Below are 20,306 nucleotides of genomic sequence, written 5' to 3'. Positions count from 1 at the left end.
TGTACTGTCAATCTCAAAACCCACCATAGGAAATAAGGGCAAGATAATTTTCATTCGATAATTGTTCACAGACATTTCTTAATATAAAAACAGTCTCAGTCTTTGTTAATATTGTAACCTATGACCACTCTGGTATTTTAGTAAGCATTACCATCTGCCACATAGGGCATCTAGGTGGAGAAGTGACCTTGAATCTCTTAGTTTCCTCATTACTGGTTGGTTTTGTTCCATGGCTACATTCCCAGTCTGCATCAGGAGGGCACTAGTCACATCAATCTCAAACACTGGATAATGCTTGATGTTGGCATTAAAGAAGTCTAATAATTCTGCTTAATCACTTCTGTTCCTGATCAAAATCTGGAAAGTAGTCTCACTCCTATTCATTCTTTTGAAATTCAGCCACAGCCTTTCTGTCTGGCATCAGACATGGAATCACAGGTAATATGGCACATCATATGTCCATCACCTCTAGTCATATCTATTGTATAACAGTTGATGTTTTGATTAGAGTAGGATCATTTCCATTTGCCCTCAGTGTAACACTTCTGAAGGAAAGTTATAGACGAGCTTTTTATGTATTTTAAATATGCAAATTGAATTCAACCAATGTGTGTTAGTTGGCTTTAAGAGAGTTACTTTCTCCCTGAAATTCCTGCTAGGGGGAGGAAGAAATTGAATTCAAACATGTCGATTTCATGGCTGGAAGAGGGAATTTGCATCCTGGCTAAAGCAGTTCAACTTTCCTCCTATGAATTAGCAATAATGGAAATATGAATGAGCCAAAACCCTAGATTCTACCACTCTGGGAAAATTCAATTATGTTTAGTATCTGATCTTTGCAGCTCAGCCTCACTTGTAGTAATAATAATAATAATAATAATAATTCTTGCACAGTGCTTTTCCTCTTCATAGTGCTTTGCAAAGATTACCTAATCAATCCTCACAGCACAGTTCTAAGGTAAGTTAATGGTATTTATAGCTGCCACATTTACTTACGTACCTCATGAACTTTTCCCCCAAAATCAGACATCCAAACCTGGGTTGCATGTCTTAAGAGTGGAGTCTGATTTTCTTCAGCAGAAGAGAAGCATGGAGAAACAGAAGCATGGGAAAATTGCGCTATAATGGCTGCCTAATGGCAGCCACCTCTCACAGCTAGCAACCAGTAGAGACAGAGTCCAGTTTTAACCATCTCAGCAGCCACTACTGATTTGGCAGTAGCTTTTTGCTAAGCAAGGGTCTGGTCAGCAGTGCCTGTGAAAGGGTTAATACTGTGGCTTGGGCCTGAAGCAACCAAAGATCTGGCTGAGAGTGAATGAGGTGTTGCATACATTCTGCTCTCTCAGCTATTACTTTGGAGACATCCTTTTCTTCTGTACTTTGCCTTCCAAAAACAAGTTGTATGTCTTATTTGGGGGAATATGGCATGTTGCAGGCAATTGAATTGGAGAGGTTAAGTGACATGCCCAAGGTTACAAGGAAAGCAAGTAATAGAATCAAAATGAGATTCCTGGTATTGTGCTCAGACCATTAGCCAAAACACTCTTAATATTACAACTGAAATAGGAGGAAATGGTGATTAATTAACACAGCATCTTGAGTAATACTGAATCAAGGGGAGGTAGAGCCCTGAGAAGCAATAGCCATGAGGACAACCGAGGGAGAGTACCAGGGGAGATGGGACCAGACACCATCCTCCCACGAGAAAACCAATCACCATCAAAGAAGTGGCAGGCAAGACCCCTTTCCGGAACCTAGAGTCTCAGCGGGGAGAGGCCAGAATGGAAGTAATACAAAACTCTATTTTATTTGAGCTTAATATCATGGTCCAAATGGAAAGACAAACAGAAAAGTGGGTTTCCAGCAGCCAACTTGAGTGGTACGGTCCCCAGAAAACTTGTGAACCTGGCATATCCAGATATCAACAAACTGGAGTTACGGCAGGAATGACCCTATACTAATATTAAATATTCCTATTTGCATAGTCGCTCCCATGCTAGTAGCAAGATACATATCTTTTTGTGTGCTCTTTTTTCATTGAAAAAAATGAAACCTTATTTTAATTAAATAATACTGACTGTGGCTTTTAGAGGGGTTATTCATTGATTTAATGCATTTATAACAGTTTATTTTTGAGTTTTTTGTTTTTCCCCCATGATCAGTTCTAAAAATTGCCATGTCAACATTACAGCAGTAGTTATATTATAATGAAAATAAGGACTGACATTGAGGGTAAACTTGGCAGAGAGAATGACATTTCCTGTGTTAAAATAAAGTAATTAGTTTAATAAATATGGAGAGAGAACAGAGGGAAATAGAAATGTCCCTTGTTAAATATTTACCGCTTGAGCTCTGATGAAATTCACCATATAAATGACAAAATAATACAAGTAAGTGTTCCCAAGGTTAGGTCAACTTTCAGCTTAGAGTTAAGTCTCTCATGGAGAGAAGAATTACATTTCTTGGCACCGACACGTTAATTATATAAATTTCATAAAGGAAATGCAAAGTCTTGTAATGTGAGACTTTGATTAATGATGAAATTCTGATTTATAGTTGTGTATTTTTGAACCATGATACTCAAAAAGCAGCTAATTATAAAATTAGTTTTAGGTACAACCTTACTTTTCCTACAGAATTCCTTTTAATCAGAAAAAATCATTCTGATTGTACTTTTCAGTCATTTCAGCTTCACACGCCAGATAATCTCTTTACAGATTTGAACATAATGAAATAAAAATAGAAGTGGATTGGGGAAGTAGATTCTTACTTTCTCCCAACAGCTGTCATTTTTTATGTTTCTCCTACATTACTTATAATAATACTCTGCATTTGAACAGCTCCTTCCTTCCAATGAACTAAAAGAGTTTTAAAAAGATTAATGAGGTGCGTGAGGTGCATTATTCCCTTGTTTCAGATAAGGAAACTGCAGCACAGAAAGTAGGTAGACTTGTCCAAGGTCAGATAGGAAGCCTTTGGCAGAGCTGTGATTAAGACCAACAGCCAAGATTGTCAGGAGTGACATTTAGATTTATGTTCCTCAGTGTTTGTGTGCCTGACTTACAACACCTAAGAGGAATCTGATCAGAAACTGCCTATCCCCAGGCTCTGAAAATCCACAGATCTCAACAATCTTGGCATGCTAGTTACTAGTTGAAAAACATGCAACAACAGGTATTCAAAGCAGCAATACTTATCCTTCATCCAAACCTACCACACATCAGCTGTTATGTAGTTTAAAACTCCCACCCACTGCCCTTTCCCAACAGATAAAAATTTCACCTTTCCTTAATGCCTACTGAAATAGACAGTCAGCAAATTTAGGGTGTTTTGAAACTTAATCTAGAGAAATCATTCCCAAGGAAAGGTCTTAAGCAGAAAGGAATACTTAGTAGGGCTGTGCGAAGCCTTGGTCCCTGATTTGATTCGGTGAAGATTTGGCCAGATTTAGTGGCTGAATCTCTGAAGCCAAATCAAATCAGGAGTCCCTTTAATCTCTTCAAATTGAATTGGAACCCTCTGAATCGATTCAGACAGATTTGGAAAGATTTGGCAATTTGGGCATAGACACAGCTTTAAATGTTTTTACTGCATACCTCTAGGTAGCAGGCAGTTCATCAATGCTGCCATGCTGGGGTGCATGGAGCATCCCACAGGAGTGTGGGGGGCTCCCCAGTGTGCTCGGCAGCAGACCCAGAAGTGGACCAGAAGCACTTCTGGTTCATTTCCGGGTCCACCAGAGAGCAATATGGAGGGACCCTCCACCCCCGGCTTGGCAACTGGTGCCTCCTGGGTCTGGGGGGGCATCAGGGGTCTCCGCGTGGTCGATTGTCAAGCTGGGGGAGTGGAAGGGGGGGGGTCCTGTGTGCTCCCCGGTGTACCCTTAAGTGAACTGGAAGTATTGCTGGTCCACTTCTGGGTTTGCCACCAAGCATGCAGGGGGCCCCCTACACTCCTGTAGGATGCTCCATCTGCCTGAGCATCACAGCATTCACGAGCTGCACCTGGTACCTCGAGGTATGTAGAAAAAACATTTAAAGCTGTGTCTATGATTGAATCGCTGATTCTCCAAATCAGCATCGAATCTTCAGATTCGGATTCGGCCGAATCAAACTGGGGAAAGTAATCCGAATCAATGAATCAAATCACTGTCTCCGATTTGGGCCAAATCCGAATCAAATGGGGCCCATTTCGCATACCCCTAATACTTAGCACTTTGGTGTGCAAGAGACTACCATGAAATAATACACATGAAGCCTTTATTCACTAGGCAGCAAATTTCAACAATAGTCATAAAACAATCCATGATATTCCAAGGAAGTATTTGAAATATTGTCAGTGCTCCCTTAAATATGCTGTAACAAGTCATGCAAAACAAGGAAATTAGTTCATGAGAAACTGCTATGTTGTGTTTGGAATGTAATATTTTGTTGATGATATTTTATTTCATTGTTTGAAATTTTGTTTTGCATAAATTGTTAGAAGGCAGAGGAATCTTGCTATATAAACACAAGTTAAATCCATTTATTGACATATTTTTTGCCGAAGTCAAACATGTTTTGATCAAATGTATGATTTAAACATATTATTCAGCCAGTATGTGCTTTCCAAGTTTTTTAATGAAATATGTATTAAAGAAAAGTCTATTATTGAGCAGTATTTTTCTTTTGCTGGAAATTTTTTGAATGTTCCTAGTCCTTTCTGGGTCATTTAATGCCCCCCCCCCCAAAAAAAAAACCCCAACCTGACAAAAAGAATGGTACAAATTATGTACAGATTGCTGCAAAAACATCCAATATTATTCATTTCATATTCAGCTATATTAATCTAGCATTTCATGCCAATAAAATACAGGTTGGTGCTATCAATATTACTATTAGGATTTAAATTTCATAAGGTTTTCCATGAGGCAAGGATTTTTTGGGGTGATATTTTTCATTTCGGTGTAGTTGGGATAAAGTTAGACAAGCTTTCAAGTGCAAGACATTCTTGGTCAAGTCTCTAAACATAGGAAGCCAGGTATAGCATAGTGAAAAAACAGCAGAGGGGAGGGGCTAAGAAAAATAATCAGGGATAGCAGACAAACAATTAGTAGAAGAAAAGAAGCTGATACTGGGAAATCAAGGGCTATCAAAGGGAGGAGTGGTCATTTTCACCTTTCTGTGGAGAAAATTCAGGAGTCACATAAAATATAATGTGCCACAAACCCAATATCACTGTTTAGTCCTTTGTTCTCAGAATCCAGCCATCTTATAGATGTCTGTTTCCAAGATCACCTTTTAAAGGTGTTAGGTATATTTCCCTTGAGCAGAAGGATAAGCCTTTCATGAATGCGTGAAAAACAGTTCAGCAATGAGTTCTTACATAAAAATATAGTTTAAAATATGAGAAAGAAAATGCTTTGACAAATCAACAGAACATTTTGTGCCATTGAAGATGAAAAATGGATTATGTATCAGAGACTTTTAATCTTGGAACAAGAGAGCTGCATTTCTAAAACAAGTAGCATCCAGGACATATGATGTAATGACTGAAAATGAAAAAAAAATGCATGGAAAGGCCAAATATAATCTTCTGAAAATTAATGAGATATTAAAGTTTCACCTAGAACTGGATACAAATATGCAGCACTTGATTGGGCAAAACTGACAAAGATGGGCCAGGAGCCCAGGGATAAAGAGTCCACACAGGATAAAAATAAGACAAAGCTGGCAGTTGGCTTTCTTGTTGGCAATATCAGCAATGAGGCCAAGGACTCAATGGGTATGGAAAGCAACTCCCTATCAGGCTTACAAATAGACCCTCAGGTTTTCTCCCACAAGAGGGATAAGTCCATTTATGGGGCTGGACTGTAACACTCTGGAGTGCTGTGAAATCCTTGTAAGGGTGCCAAGAGACTGCTGTTCAATATTAGCACTGCTAGATGTGCAAACGCCTACACAATTCAGAAGATAAACCCAGAGATTTCAATAGGAACCCCTAGTGTCAAAAACATGCTGACCTTTTGTGATCTTTCTGAGTCCTTGGCACCAGGAGAATTGCTCTAGTATTTTTCTCTAGTTAAAAAATGAGTGAAAGCTAAGCTGGCATTTTCCAAGGTGTGCCTTGAATCTCTAGCAGGCAAACTGAGTTATGCTAAGGCTTTTAGCCATAGTCCAGGCCTTCCCAGATCTAAGCAATGAAATTGAACAGAGTGCCTTATAAGCTATTGGTAGTAGTAAGTGCTGTAATTGAAGTACTGTAAGTGAGCAATATATAGCACTTTCCCTATAAGGAAAGATAACCAAAAGAAAGATAGGCTTGGTGTACCATATAAGAAATGCTTGGTGCAGTGCCAGGGAACTAGACATTTTGGGATAAGAAAGTTACAAAAGTAATGGACAAACAAAGGGAAAGGTGTGTGTTTGTGCTGTATCTGTGGGGAGACAGGGGCAACTGTGGACTTTTCACTCAAAACAGCCAGAAACACACCCGGGGAGGACCCTGAAGGTTGCCGCTGAAACGTCTAAGCCACTTGCCAGGTAGTATTATGGGGAGGAAACCTGTAATTTTGTCTAGGGGTTACTAATATAGTTTACTTAATATCAAATCGGATGAGGGGCTGTGTCAATCCTTGGGAGTCTCTGGCAAAAAGAATCCTATTGGTAACGGAGTCCAATGAAGGGAGACTTTGGTCTAAAAACATTTAGACCACTGGGCCAGGCAATATCTAAAGTAAGTCAGAATTCCTATATTGATTTTTTATCTTGTAATTATAAAAGGTGAAATTTCTGCAAAAAAATGTCAGTCTGTTTGTTCCAGACCCAGCTTAACAAGGCATCTCACTCAAAGCCATTAGGGTTTTCCCTATTTTTCACAACCACTGCTATGTGCTGACACTGAAGGCATAGATATTAGCTCTCTTTTTTCTCTGAGTTCCCCTTCATGATGTCCTGTGAATCTGGAACCACTTGGAAAGAGTATGGGAGAAAGACACTGCAGGCAGGTGTCCTTTTGCTTCACCTACAAGACAAAAAAAGGACAAGACCTCAAGAAGGACTACAGCTGGACCCCCAGTTATGCGGTTTCGAGTTACTCTGATTCACATATACACACTTTATATAACATGACCATGCTTCAACTCATGTGATACCCTGCTTCATGTTTACGCTGTTAGGAGTCTGCTTAAATAGTGTTAGCATCGCTTGTCGTCTCCTCCAAGATTGTCCATCATTTTTGGTTACGTTAACCCCTGAACATTTGTGAAAATGGCATCAAAGAAAGTCTTGATGATGTGCCCAAAAGAGCAGAAAATAGAAATCCTTGACAAATTAAGAGAAGGCAATAGTGCTGCATCGATTGCTTGCCAATACAATTTAAGTGAATCAACTGTGTGTACCATTAAAAAAAGTGAGTATAAAATTAGAGACTGCATGAAAACGACAACCCCTGTGAGTTCTAGAGTGTTGTTGGTGACTAGAATTCCTCATTTAGAGAAGGTTGAGAAACTCCTTATTCTTTGCATCAATTAAATGACCAATACAAAGGGAGCAGTTATTGACGGCACAGCAATTAGGGCTAAAGCTTTGTCTCTGTATGAGCCCGTAGCCGAGAGTGAAGGAGAGAGTAGTGACGCCAAGCCATTTGCTGCTAGTAGAGGTTGGCTGTACAGATTTGTTCAGTGGTATAATCTGCAACATGTGAAATTACAAGGCAAAGCAGGATCTGCTGATGTGGACAGTGCTAGCAATTTCAAGCCAGTTTTTAGAATTTATTGAAGATAAAGGTTACAAACCCACCCAAGTTTTCAACCGTGATGAAACAGGACTTTTTTACAAGAAAATGGGTAACAGGACTTATTTAACCAAAGAACAAGGTGTGGCCAGTGGTTTCAAGGCATTTAAAGATAGATTAACCCTTTTGTTTTGTGCAAATGCCTCAGGGGACTTTAAGTGCAAACCTACTAAGCCAAAAATCCATGTGCGCTAAAGGATAAAAACAAGAAATGTTTGCCGGTAGTGTGGTGTTCCAATAAGAAAGCCTGGGTCACGTGTTGTTTTTGAGAACCGGCTACACGGCTCGTTTGTACCGGAAGTGAAGGAATTCCTTGTGAAAAAGAATCTCTCTTTCAGGGTCCTTCTTGTGTTGGACAATGTGCCAGGTCACATGTCCGAGTCATTGTCCTTTGCTGATCCCAACGTTTCTGTTGTCTTTGCCTCCCAACACAACCTCAATTTTACAACCTATGGACCAGGGCGTTATTAAGACTTTCAAGTCTTATTATACCAGGAGGCTCTACAGACAGGCACTGGACACAATCGACGCAGGGAGAGTGGAGAATCTGATGCATTTTTGAAAGCGATGCATTTTAGACTGCATCAGCGTAATCCAGGAGGCCTGGGAGGAGGTCAAACCTCCAACCTCGAATGCCTGTTGGCACGAACTCTGGCCTGAGATCATCAGTGACTTCAGAGGCTTCCCCACCATCGACAACAAAGTCGCTGACATTGCGAGGCTGGCCAAATGGCTGGGAGGAGAGGGATTTGAAGACATCGAGGATGCGGACGTGGTTGAGCTGTTTGATTCCCACCAACAGGAACCAACAAATGAGGAACTTGAGCAGCTTGCTGCATCCAGCAGCGACAGTGAGGAAGAGGAAGAGACAGACTCTGCTAAGCCAGCCTTCACCGCTAAAGCCATTCGAGAGTTCCTGTGTAAGGCTCAAAACTTGAGTGAAGAGATCGTGGAACTTGACCCCACCATGGAAAGGAGTCTTAACTTTAAGAGGGGCTTAGATCAACTCCTTTCATGCCAAAAGGAGCTCCAGAAGGAACTGGACAGGAATGCCAAGCAGTAGAGGGTCACCTCCTTCTTCAAGCACCTCTCTGAAGAAGCCAGATAACTCAGTGCAGCCAGATGCTCTTCCATCAGATGAATAATTTGTGAGTAAAGGTTTTAATAAGGCTATTAATTCCATTATTTTGTGTTTAAATATCCTTTTATTATGAAATAATGTTATCAAATCTTGATTTCAGGTCCCTATCCCCGTTTTCCATTGACATAACGCCTCAAGTTACACGGTTTCAACTTACACAGTGTGTTTCAGGAACGTATCCCCCACGTAACTCCGGGTCCGGCTGTACAGTGAATCAAATAGGAAGCAGAAGCTGTTATGCCAGAGGTGGGCAATTATTTTGGCTGGAGGGCCACTTAATGAGTTTTAGTGAGCTGTCAATGGCTGCACACATGAAATCTTTCAGAAGGTATACTTTTAATAAATTATGGACACAAGCATCCCGCTGCCTCGCCGCACTGGGGGATACTGACAACAGCGTCCCCCCGGCCTGCGGGGAGCACCGAGCGTGTTGGCGTTGCCTCGGTCTGCCAGGAAGCCCCAGGGCAGGGCAGGGCAGGGCAGGGCAGGCCGCTCTTCCGCTGCAGCAGGGCAGAGACCTTCACTCCCTTATCCGCACACAACAGCACCCATTGGGACCCACTGGGGGAAGCTCGGCGGGGATGTTGGCAGGGGCTGGGCAGAGGAGGGTGCGTGTGCAGCCATCCCTTGCTTGGGGACTCCTCTTGGTTGCCTCAAGACTTGTCCTTTCCCTTCTCACGGGGCGATTTGGCTGCCGGCCGCGGTCTCTCCCCAAAGCACCGGGCTGGTTACAGCTGGCCTGGTCTGATCCAGGCCGCCTCCTGTCTAGAAACACCTCTGCTCCCGCCGGCTCTGGCGCACACCAGGCCCACTGGGGTCAGCTCCTCGGGGCCGTGGGAGCGCCCTGCGCCGGCGGGGGCCTTGCCCCGCTGGCCGCTCCCGGCGCCGCAGCTGGGGCCGAGGCAGGCTCAGCCCGGCCCCGCCCAGGCTCGGGCGCCGCGGGCGAAGGGGAGGGAGGGCGGTAGCCCGCACAAGATGGCGGCGCGCAGGCCGAGGCGGGTGGCCGGGCCTGGCGCAGGACGGCTCCGGGAGCTACAGCGGGCCGTGCAGGACTTCGTGCGGGCAGCCGGCCTCCCCCCGCCGCCCGCGGAGCCGGGCCCCGCGCCCCCCTCCGCCGCCGCCGGCCAGGCCCGGAGGAACCGCCGGGAGCTGCGCAAGCAGAAGCGCAGGCTCAAGCGCGGCCGCCGCCGCCTCCTCCAGCGGGAGCCTGGCGGGGCCCAACAGCAGCGGCAGCCGCCTCCGGCCCCGGCCCCCGACGCCCGCCCGCAGCAGAAGCAGAAGCAGCCTGTCGGCCGGGGAAAGCCGGAGCCGCTGGGGGCGGTGGCGACGGCCCGCGCGCGGAAGCGGGCCCTGCTAGCGGCCAACGAGGCGGAGGAGCGGGAGATCCGGCGGCTGGAGCGCTGCCTGCGGCTCCGCAAGCGGCGGCGCGGGGCGGGCGAGGGGCTCCCGCCCAGCTTCGCGCGGGACGGGCTGGGCTACGTGCTCGGCGCGCTCGGCGGCGGCGCCGGCGGCCTCTGGGAGGACGGCGAAAGCGACGGCGGCGGGGAGGCCGAGCGGGGCCTGGCGCCTGGGGGGAGCCGCGAGGAGGATGAAGATGAGCTACAGTCGGAGGAGGAGGAAGACAGTGAGGAAGATGAGGAGGAGCTGGAGGATGAAGGGGCCGAAACGGGAACAGCGGCTCTGGCGAAGGCTGACACAACAGGACCCCACGAGGCGTCTTCAGCAGACGGTGGCACCTGGGAACCCAACCCCGCCGGGAGCCCCATGGAGCAGACGGTAGGTGGGAGGTTGTCAGCACAGGACGCACTGCTCTTCGGGGCCTCTTCCCTGCCCGAGATCTCTCCTGAAAGGGACCGGTGGTTACGATGGCCGAGGCGCACCTTGCTCCATGTTGTTGTGGGGCTGAAACACTGTTAGGTGAAGAGGCCAGGGACCAATACTGGGTGTATTAAGGGAAAAGGGATCGTTCTTGGAAGCAAGAGGCTGGATCAGCTTTGAAGCAATGGAAATGCAGGCTTCCCTTGCCAACTGTTGGGGTTGGGTTCCTGACAGTTCCCGTGGTTGGCAAGACAAAAGGTTTGTGGGAAAAATGGCAGGCGGCAGGCTGATGCGCTGCCACGGAAAACCGTGGTTACTCAAAATTAAACCGTGGTTGCCAGAATGGTATAGGGAATATTCAGCGTGGATACATAAACCTGTGGCTGGCGAGGGAAACCTGTAATGTGGAAACAGACAAACAGGTAAAGGGAATGAAGGGGGAAAGGAGCGTTATCCTGCATCTGACAGCATAGGAACTGGACTTGTCTGCGCTGGCAACCTTGTGCTATGGGTTCTGGCAGCAGACGGCAGTCGTCCAGGTCAGGTGCACTGTGGAAGGAACTAGCTGAATGTGCTTCGGCAGCCAGAAGATGCAAGAGAGCTCCTCTTCTGCCCGACAGCAACAGTCTTCCCTGCTCTACTGAGGTGATTTAGTTCTGCTGGAGGAAAAGCTCATTCTGCTGCCACAGAGGAGTTTTAAAGGTGAACTCACTCCACCCTTTGCCAACAGAAGTGGAGCATAACAAAGACTGGAGTGTAACTTGACTGTGATCGCATCAGGAATACGTAGCAGAGCCATGAAGTCACTTTCAGATTGAAGCGTTACCTCCATTCCAAGCATATCTGATTGAAACACGATGTTGCGGTCATTGTTTCAGGAAGCCAATAGAACTACAGTAGGAAGGGATGAGGAAGATCAACCAGATGGTGTAATCTTCCTCCTACAAAAAGATACAGCTGACACTAAACTGATGGGCAAGGTTCTTTGGGTAGATGTGATACTTTTTATTAGACCAATTAAGTAGTTAGGGAAAAAGTTCTTAGCAAGCTTTTGAGGTGCAATCACCCTTCTTGTGGCCTGAACTTTTTTCCAACTACTCAGTTGGTCTAATAAAAGGTATCATATCTGCTCAAAGAACCTTGTCTGCCTATGTCCTTAGACCAACATGGCTACAACTGAAAACCCAGCACTAAATTAATAACACGTTGGAGACCAAGCATTTTGGAAGCCTGCAGCATTTCCAGTGACTAATGGGAGAAATGAACCTGGATTAGGATCTTGGTTTTAGCTAAGTAGAAAACTTTTCGTTTAAGAGGATAGACTTCCTTTTTTGCCATTGAGTTGGCAATAAGCAAAGATAATTTTCTCCAAGTTTCTCAAGTTGGCTCCTTTAGCGTGATGTTGTGCTATGTGTCTAGTGCTACAGTTAAATATGTACTGATTAGAAATAAATGTGTGGTATGTCTAACAATTTGTCAGAGTTAGTGAAAAGAGTCACATTTATTCCAAAGTACTTATATTTTTCTAATACATCACCCTAATTTTTTCTTGGGACAGAACCTTTGCCCTAGTCCAACCAAATACGTCCCCCCTCAAGCGAGAGGAGCTGGAGGGAGAATGGATGACAAAAAAAGGGAAGAACTGTTAAGACTGAAGAAAACGGTGAATGGTCTAGTGAACAGGTAATGAAATGCGTCAAGTCGAATGTGTCAGCATTGATGGCCTTTTGCTACAGCATCTATGACTCAAACCAAAGAGATGTAAATAGGACTTTCTTCTTGCAAACTGATCCTTTTTTTGGACAGTTTTGAAGCCTACCATCCTGGGAATGATTTTTTGTTTGTCTGTTGTTTTGCAGAACGTCTACTACAGACGTTGATACATTTAGGAGGAAAGAAGATAGGCTTTCATTATGTGTGATTGTAAAACTTTGGACTCACTTCTCCAAACCTTTACTGCTACATGCAGGGCATGCATCCAGGGACATCAGTGAGGCTGTGCAGAGTTAAAACAATTCTAGCATCAAACTCTTCATATGTACAATATAAGCTTGAAGATAGGGATTTTTAATTTTAAAACATTTAAATTAAACACACAACTTAAAAACTAAGAAGACTGCTTGGCCTGAATCTCTGAAGGGCCTTGCATATCTTGTACTATAGTTTTATCTTTTTCAGTGGTAATGACTAGTTATTTCTTATTTACGACTTTTAGAAAAAAGCATTTAATTAGTGTTAATTTTTGTCTGTGCCAGTGTTTCAAAACCTTAGAGCAATCTATCTTGCATGCAGTCTGGCCATTTATCTGTGTAACAATAGCAATCTTATTCTGATCAGCCACATGGCGGGTATGTATTGGTCATTTCAGAAATACTACTTGGAGTAAGGATTGTTCTTTATTTGTCTTCTATATAGCACTAAGTGCATTGCCAGTGCCTTACAAATAATAGTATTACTTTTGTGCTTCATATATTGCATCTTATGAGAAGACTGGGACTAAATATTTGGTGTTTTCAAGAATTTGGTGAACAAGAAATATCAAAAGCCTCTTTCAAAATGTTTTCCCTTTATCATTAGGTACTAGTTAAATAAATGAGGGAAAATATAAAGGTTTTGACATGTGGATTAAAAACAATATTAGGTGATGTGTATTGAGGGAATTGGTACAAAGCTAAAGAGAACCCTCAATTGTATTTCTTAATAGGCTGAGTGAACCCAATATGGCCTCCATAAGTGGACAGTTGGAAGAGCTGTACATGGCTAATAGTAGAAAGGACATGAATGAAACCCTGACAGACATTCTTATGAACGCTTGTGTTGCTGCAGCTGCAATGCCTGCAAGGCTGATGATGGAACATGTCCTTTTGGTCAGCATTCTTCATCATACAGTGGGAATTGAGGTAACTTCTTGCCTGGAGCCTGTTCTATTTTGTAATCATGTTGTTGCACTCCTTTTTCTTGGATGCTTATCAAAGTGCCTTTATAAGTCCTGTGTCTCTGTTTATACCTCATTGTATTGCACCATTTGCTGACTTGTGTGAAAGTAGTTGTGGCTTAGTAGCCAGGAATTCACAGGTAAGAACTTCTTATCCGTGTTACTTGGATATTTTCTTCTCTGTGTTTTTGTGGGTGATCTTTATAAAAGCGCAGGTCATCATTTGATTGAAAGCTTTAGTACTTCTGACTTCATTTGTAGTGTTGGAAAATGTTTTGGCCCCCCTGTTCTTCTGTTTAATTAAAGTAATTCATTCCTATCCTGTGGCTATTTAAAATATTCTTAAATCCAGTATATCAAATAACAGTGTTGATTAAAAATTAGGAAGCCATTCAGCAGCAGTACTTATCCATTTAAGTACCAATGCTAAATCCTGCTCCTACATATAGTCCATAGGCTTATGCAGATGTTTGCCGGACCTTCAGGACTTTGTGGAGTACCTTATAACTTTTTGACAGTTTGCTGCATTTTTAAGTTTGCAGATGTCAAGACGCAATTAATTTTAACTTTGCCTACTAATATGAAGGACAAGTTAGAACAGGTAATGCCAAAGGGAAGTCATTATAAGAGTTTAGCTAATTCTACTGCAACTTCTGCCAAGAGACAATGAGGTGTTTCAGGATGCCGTTCCCATAAAGCTGTATTCTAATTATATAATGGTAGAAATACCAAGAACCAATTTAATAAGATGCATTACGGACTCAAGAATTACTTTAATATTGGTATGAGTAAGGCTAAATTACTTCTATATTAGCTGTTTTTGCAACCAAACTAATATCAGCTGGATGTAGCTTTGTTACCTTCTTTCCATGCAACCTTTTTGTTATGATGATCAATTTTTACTCCTACTTTTTGCTTTAAAATGTTAAACACCCTTTTTAAAATGTTGATGGTGATGTAATGAAACAGTTTTTGAATAAGCTTAAAATTAACTAGAGGTGCACTGATATATCAGTAGTATATCGGATCAGCACTGATAAAAGGGAAATTAACATTTTCAGCAATCAGCTTTTTTGGCTGATGTAGCAGATAATGGCAGTGATAAATGCTGTGTATGCACACAGCTGCAATGCATGTAGCTAGGACAGCAGCCTGGTAGCTTGGAGAGCAGTATCCAGCTGTTAAGTCTGTGGGGTAGGAAGGGCATGGTGAGAGGCGGGAGCAGATTGAGGCCCCCACAATGAGAGAGGGAGTGGGGCAGGGGTAGTTGCTGCCCAGCTGGGGCAGTGAATACAACCCCAGTAGTTGGACAGAGTTGTAGGTGGTTTGTTCACGGGGGATGGGGAGGGCTTCCTGCTGCTGTGCACACCCCTAGGGGAAGCATGGGGGGCATGTGCTCCCCCCTGATTTCTGCGTGGGGCAAGGGCGGGCTGCGCACCGCAAGCTCGGGGCCAGGAGCTGCACCAGCCTCTTCCCAGCCAGGGTTATGCTGGGAGGGGTGGCGTTTTATAAGCTATGACCACCCCAAAATTCCCCGTAGCCACCTCTCCCAGCACAGATGCCTACTGCCCCTTCCCTCCCTCCCCCCCCCCCCCGCCCTTACTGGCTGGATGCTGCTCTCCAAGCTGCCGTGCTGCATTCTTGTAAATCAGCTGTCGGATTGGTATCAGCCAGTATGGCTGCTTAATAATCAGCCATCGGTGTCAGCCAAGAATATCTTTATCGGCGCACCCCTAAAAATAACTATGCCGTGTGTCAGAGACTTTTTAGTGCACATTTAAGAATTTAATCGTGACTGTCTAAATGCATTATAAAGCATAAGATATTTTGTTTTTTAAAAAGTCTAGACTATAAAGTGCACGAAACTATGAGGTAACATTAAGGCTACAGTCAGAATTGATACAGGAGATGCAAAAGTTAAGATTTCTATAGCCATCTTTACAAGACTGTGTAGCGTGTATGTAATGTTTTTGTTGTTGAATGCACAGGTAAGTATATTGCTATATCAGTGGTTTTCAACCTGTGGTCTGCGGCCCCTTGGGGATCTGCAAAAGATGACTATGATCAATCAAAAGCATGTGAATACCTGCACTTATCATTCAAAAAGATCTACACCTCCATTTGAAATTTTTTAGGGGGTCTGCAAATGAAAACATTTAAATCTTTGTGCTGTATTGTTAAATGTACACCTGAAACCATTGGGGAAGTGAAATGCAAGCAAGTCAGAATTGCTTTTGGAACATAATGCAGTTTTTAATAATTATAACTGCAATATTGGCATGGCGGTATTACGTGTTTTTTAATTACATAGCTTGTTTTTTAAAATGAATAGTTGACAAGTGATTACGTGCACAGTTGGAGCTAAGATGTTTGGCATATCTTTTTTTCAAAGAATGTAGATGTAATATTACTGCTGATGAATGAAGAATCAAGGAGGTATTGAGTTATCATAGGATCTTTTTCCAGATTGAACATATTCAGCAATTACTTGAGTTTTATCTAAAATTTGGAGTCGGTTAGTAGTAATGCAAAATCCACAACTACAAGCTGAGAAAAAAACATACCTATCTTATTAGGCTTTTCATGGCAAATAATTTTAATTTAAAATATTGGGCTCTCTTTGCTTGTTGGCCTCTTGACGACGGCTTAGATCAAGTGTAGTAATTTTTGGTACTGGACACGTTGTCTTTCAGTGTACAAATTACTTGGAGTAAGAAGCTGTATTAGCTTGGCAACTGGGAGCATGGTAATCCATGCTGCAGTGAGTAATACTTCCAGTTTCTTTGTTTTAAACAAATATTTTTGTAATTGGTTCTTTATCTTTGTTTCATCAAACATAGGTCTGAAAGGATAACTGGGCTGCATGTGTAAAAATATAATTGCCATGTGGCAGTGGACAGGATGTAAATAGTATGTATTTTAAGGAGAAGAAAGAAAAATGTAAGAAAAATATAGTGTACACTCTTTTTTTTTTTTATGATGTTGATATTTAAAGTTTATGTTGAAGGAGGGGTGTAGCAGCATTCTCCAAAGTTAATTGTTGGTGTAATTATCAGCATTTATGCTTTTGCAGCTGCTGTTTAAATATAAAAATTTATAATTGCATGTATGCTAACTTACTGGTAATATTTTTTTTCTTTGCCAGGTTGGTGCACACTTTTTGGAGGCAGTAGTAAAGAAATTTGATGAACTCTATACAAGTGAGACTGAAGGGAAAGAATGTGAAAACCTCTTTATCTTGATTGCCCATTTGTATAACTTCCATGTCGTGCATTCACTGCTGATCTTTGACATTCTGAAGAAGCTTGTTAGCACATTCACGGAAAAGGACATTGAACTGATTTTGCTACTCCTGAAAAATGTGGGCTTTTCCTTGAGGAAAGATGATGCCTCTGCATTGAAGGAACTGATCAGTGAGGCTCAGAACAAAGCAAGTGCTGTTGGGAAGAAATTTCAGGACCAGTCCAGGGTATGAATACATTTGGATACATAATAGGACAAATTTTCTTGTGTAGACAGAATTCATTAAAGAATTGATTAAATCTTACATCCGTAAGAACTGCTTCACAGTTAGGGCGGCTAGGATCTGGAACCAACTTCCAAAGGAAATGGTGCTGGCTCCTACCCTGGGGTTTTTAAGAAGAGGCTTGATGCCTACTTGGCTGGAGTCATTTGAGCCCAGTTTTTCTCCTGCCCAGGCAGGGGGTCGGACTTGAAGATCTACAAGGTCCCTTCCAACCCTACTTCTATGATTCTATGATCTTTTAAACTTGCCAACACCTTCAACTTGTGTTAAATTTGTCAGCTAAAGTTCTTTGTTATGTTGTCAGATTAGATCTTAAATTAATATTGCATTTAACTTCTGTTTTTGTGTACATAGAGAAAAACATACAAAGGAAAGTTTGTTTCCAAAATACAAAGACCAGCATGATCTGAAATAGCTGTAACTAGGACCACGTTGTTATGCAAAGTTTGAGGTATTCAGTTCATTATTCAGTGTTGTTTGAGTCAAAACCCATAATAAGCAGAGGTATGAGCCTGGCTTTAAAACAAATAGAGGCAATAGTACTTGAAATGAATATGGTCTCTTAGCCAGAATTTTTTATGTGCAAGTACGTAATCTAGATTCCAGAATGTATTGCAGCCAAAGTGCTTGTGTGTGTGTGCGCGCAGTAACACATTCCAGGTAAGTTTGCACTTTTAATGACCCTTTTTCCAGCAGCTAAGTCGTCATGTTGGGTTTTTTTTCCCTCCTGTAGGTTCACTTTATGCTAGAGACTATGCTGGCACTCAAAAATAATGATATGCGGAAAATCCCAGGTTATGACCCTGAACCAGTTGAGAAACTGCGCAAACTGCAGAGACCATTGGTAAGGATTTTGTTTTTGGTATATCCATACTACAACTGTTCCTAAGTCATACCTTCAGAACTAACTGCAAGACCCTTTTTAAGGTGATGCTGACGTATGTTAAATCTCTTGCACAGCTGGGAAATGTTGTTTTTATGTCACTATAGCTATGATGGCAGAACCCTGTAGTGGAGATATGACAGATGCAGTTTTCTGGTGGCATAATTCACCATCCTATAAATGACAGAGCAAAGTCAGTTGAAGTGTTCTGTATTTTTGCATCCCCTAGCTGACAAAACTGCAGTGTAGAGCAGGTCAGAGTTCACATCCTGAGAAACTCCTGAAATGCAGCTGTCTAGGTGTTAGTATCCAGTTGCATGTTGCTAAACAGTTAGAGAAATGAGGGAATCTTTTTCTAAGTATGCTGGGGCTTGCAGAAAGTGGTGTAGGATCCTTTAACATTTTATGCAGAGCAGGCAAGTTGTCATGTCAGAAACTGCACTTCTCAAACCTGAGGTTTATCCAGTTAACCAGCAGCGCTTCAGAAGAGTGGATATTTTTCTGAAATTTGTGTCACTATAATATGCAAAGTTAGGAATTTAATAGATTATATCCAGGCATGTTTTAGGCAGGTTCTGTAGAGCTTTTTATTACAGTTTTGCAAGTACACCTTTAAAACCTACTTGTAACATCTTTTCCCATCTATTCCTTATCTCCTGCTACCACTAGGTGTACTGAAAGTTTTAGTGATTTCATATGAGCAAAAATGTGCCATAGAAAATAAGAGACTGCAAATAATTTTTAATTTGTAACTAGATTGGAATTTAAACCAAAGCTTTTATAATTTAGTGAATGAAGATAATCTTCTGGATTTCTTTTTTGGTGGGTGTTCATTTAAAAAAAAAGAAAAAGCAATGAAGTCCAAAAATGCAGATTTAGGAACATATATATATTTTTATTTAAAATAAATGGAATTGTGTAGGTTTTGTAGGTCATGATTAGAAGGAAAAGTTACGAGGAGGAAGATTTGACAGCACAGTAGGGAGACTTTTAAAAAGTGGGCTTTTGATCTAAAATCCTTTAAATTAAAAACCTGCTTGGAACTGAAAGATGCTCCTGTTGTTTTTGTTGTTGTACAAGGTTCACAACAGTGGTTCTGGAAGAGAGACTCAGCTTCGTGTATCATTAGAATCGCTCCTCAACGCTGACCAAGTTGGTCGCTGGTGGATTATAGGGTCATCTTGGAGTGGAGCACCAATGATTGATAATACCAACAACAAGACTCAGCAGCAACTGCCTGTTGGAAAGGTACATATATAGACATGCTATTAATTAAAGAATGTATCAAAAAATTTTTTTGTCCTTGGGACACGTGAATTGGCCTCTCAAGCCTAACAGCGTTTTGTAGAACTGAGCCTTTGGACTGTAAGATTCATCTTTCTAATTTGTAAAGCAGTGCACATCTATGGAGTTTATAGAAGCTCCATGTGACATCTGTCTCTTTCTAATGTGGTTTGTGGGGGTCAGATTTCTGTTTGCCCTGGCCCTGAAATTGTCTTTTCCACCTTCTGAAATTACAGAAAATTTCTTAGCTTTTTGACATATAAAATGAGAAAAGCAGGCACTGTCAAAGAAGGATTCCAGGACTTTGAGTAAGGTCCCTTGTTCCTACGAGATATACAGTTAACTTATTTTTAAAGTGCACAAGTCACATGGCAAGAAGAGTACAGCCATTTAAATTAGATTATAGACCAGGGATAAACCTGAAACTAGTTCTGCTATAAAGGTAGAGCACTGAAGAGGTAGGTACTTAGGAGAGTAGAGCAGTTGTAATGCTTCTTCATCCAGGAGTCATTCTGCTGCTATTGGGGCAAAGCTAAATCATGTATAGGGGCAGTAACTTTATTTTAAAGTGGGATAGCTGACTTGCTACTCTTTATCCTGTTCTTATATCCATGGCCCTTAAAAAAGCACTTCTAACTCACTTGATTTTCCTTGGTAGAAGGCGAAGCCATAACAATTCTTATGTTGATTTCCAGTGATAAAGGCCAAAAGGCCTTTGGATTGTTGCTTCACAATTTGCCTCAAATAATCGGTCATGTTGGAGAGATTGCAGTGGAAGTATTTTTCTCCATCATGTCTAAAAATGAAATTTCTTTTTAGGTGAGTTCAAAGATACTGGAGCTTGCTCGTAAGCAGAGAATGAACACTGACATCAGGAAAAATATTTTTTGTGTCTTAATGACTAGTGAAGACTTCTTGGATGCCTTTGAAAAGCTTTTGAAGTAAG

The 20,306-nt window shown here is 42.3% G+C and overlaps 1 protein-coding gene across 2 annotated transcripts in view; it reads left to right on the top strand.

Moving 5' to 3' along the window:
• Window positions 1-9,018: 9,018 nt before the first annotated feature.
• The window catches only part of NOM1 (nucleolar protein with MIF4G domain 1), a 24,755-nt gene continuing 13,467 nt past the window's right edge, over window positions 9,019-20,306 (top strand). The window contains exons 1-7 of one of the 2 annotated variants that reach the window (XM_090047610.1): window positions 9,019-10,690; window positions 12,291-12,415; window positions 13,437-13,632; window positions 16,813-17,136; window positions 17,927-18,037; window positions 19,157-19,324; window positions 20,180-20,301. In XM_090047610.1, the coding sequence (XP_089903736.1) occupies window positions 9,890-10,690; window positions 12,291-12,415; window positions 13,437-13,632; window positions 16,813-17,136; window positions 17,927-18,037; window positions 19,157-19,324; window positions 20,180-20,301 (1,847 nt within the window). In that variant the 5' untranslated portion in view covers window positions 9,019-9,889. The remainder of the gene's footprint in view (window positions 10,691-12,290; window positions 12,416-13,436; window positions 13,633-16,812; window positions 17,137-17,926; window positions 18,038-19,156; window positions 19,325-20,179; window positions 20,302-20,306) is intronic. The other variant, XR_016442363.1, reaches the window with a different exon arrangement.

This window comes from Crocodylus siamensis, chromosome 5, assembly GCF_052110815.1.
Source record: "Crocodylus siamensis isolate JL-2025a chromosome 5, ASM5211081v1, whole genome shotgun sequence".
Classification (NCBI taxonomy): domain Eukaryota; kingdom Metazoa; phylum Chordata; order Crocodylia; family Crocodylidae; genus Crocodylus; species Crocodylus siamensis.
This window is presented reverse-complemented; position numbering and strand designations above follow the sequence as displayed.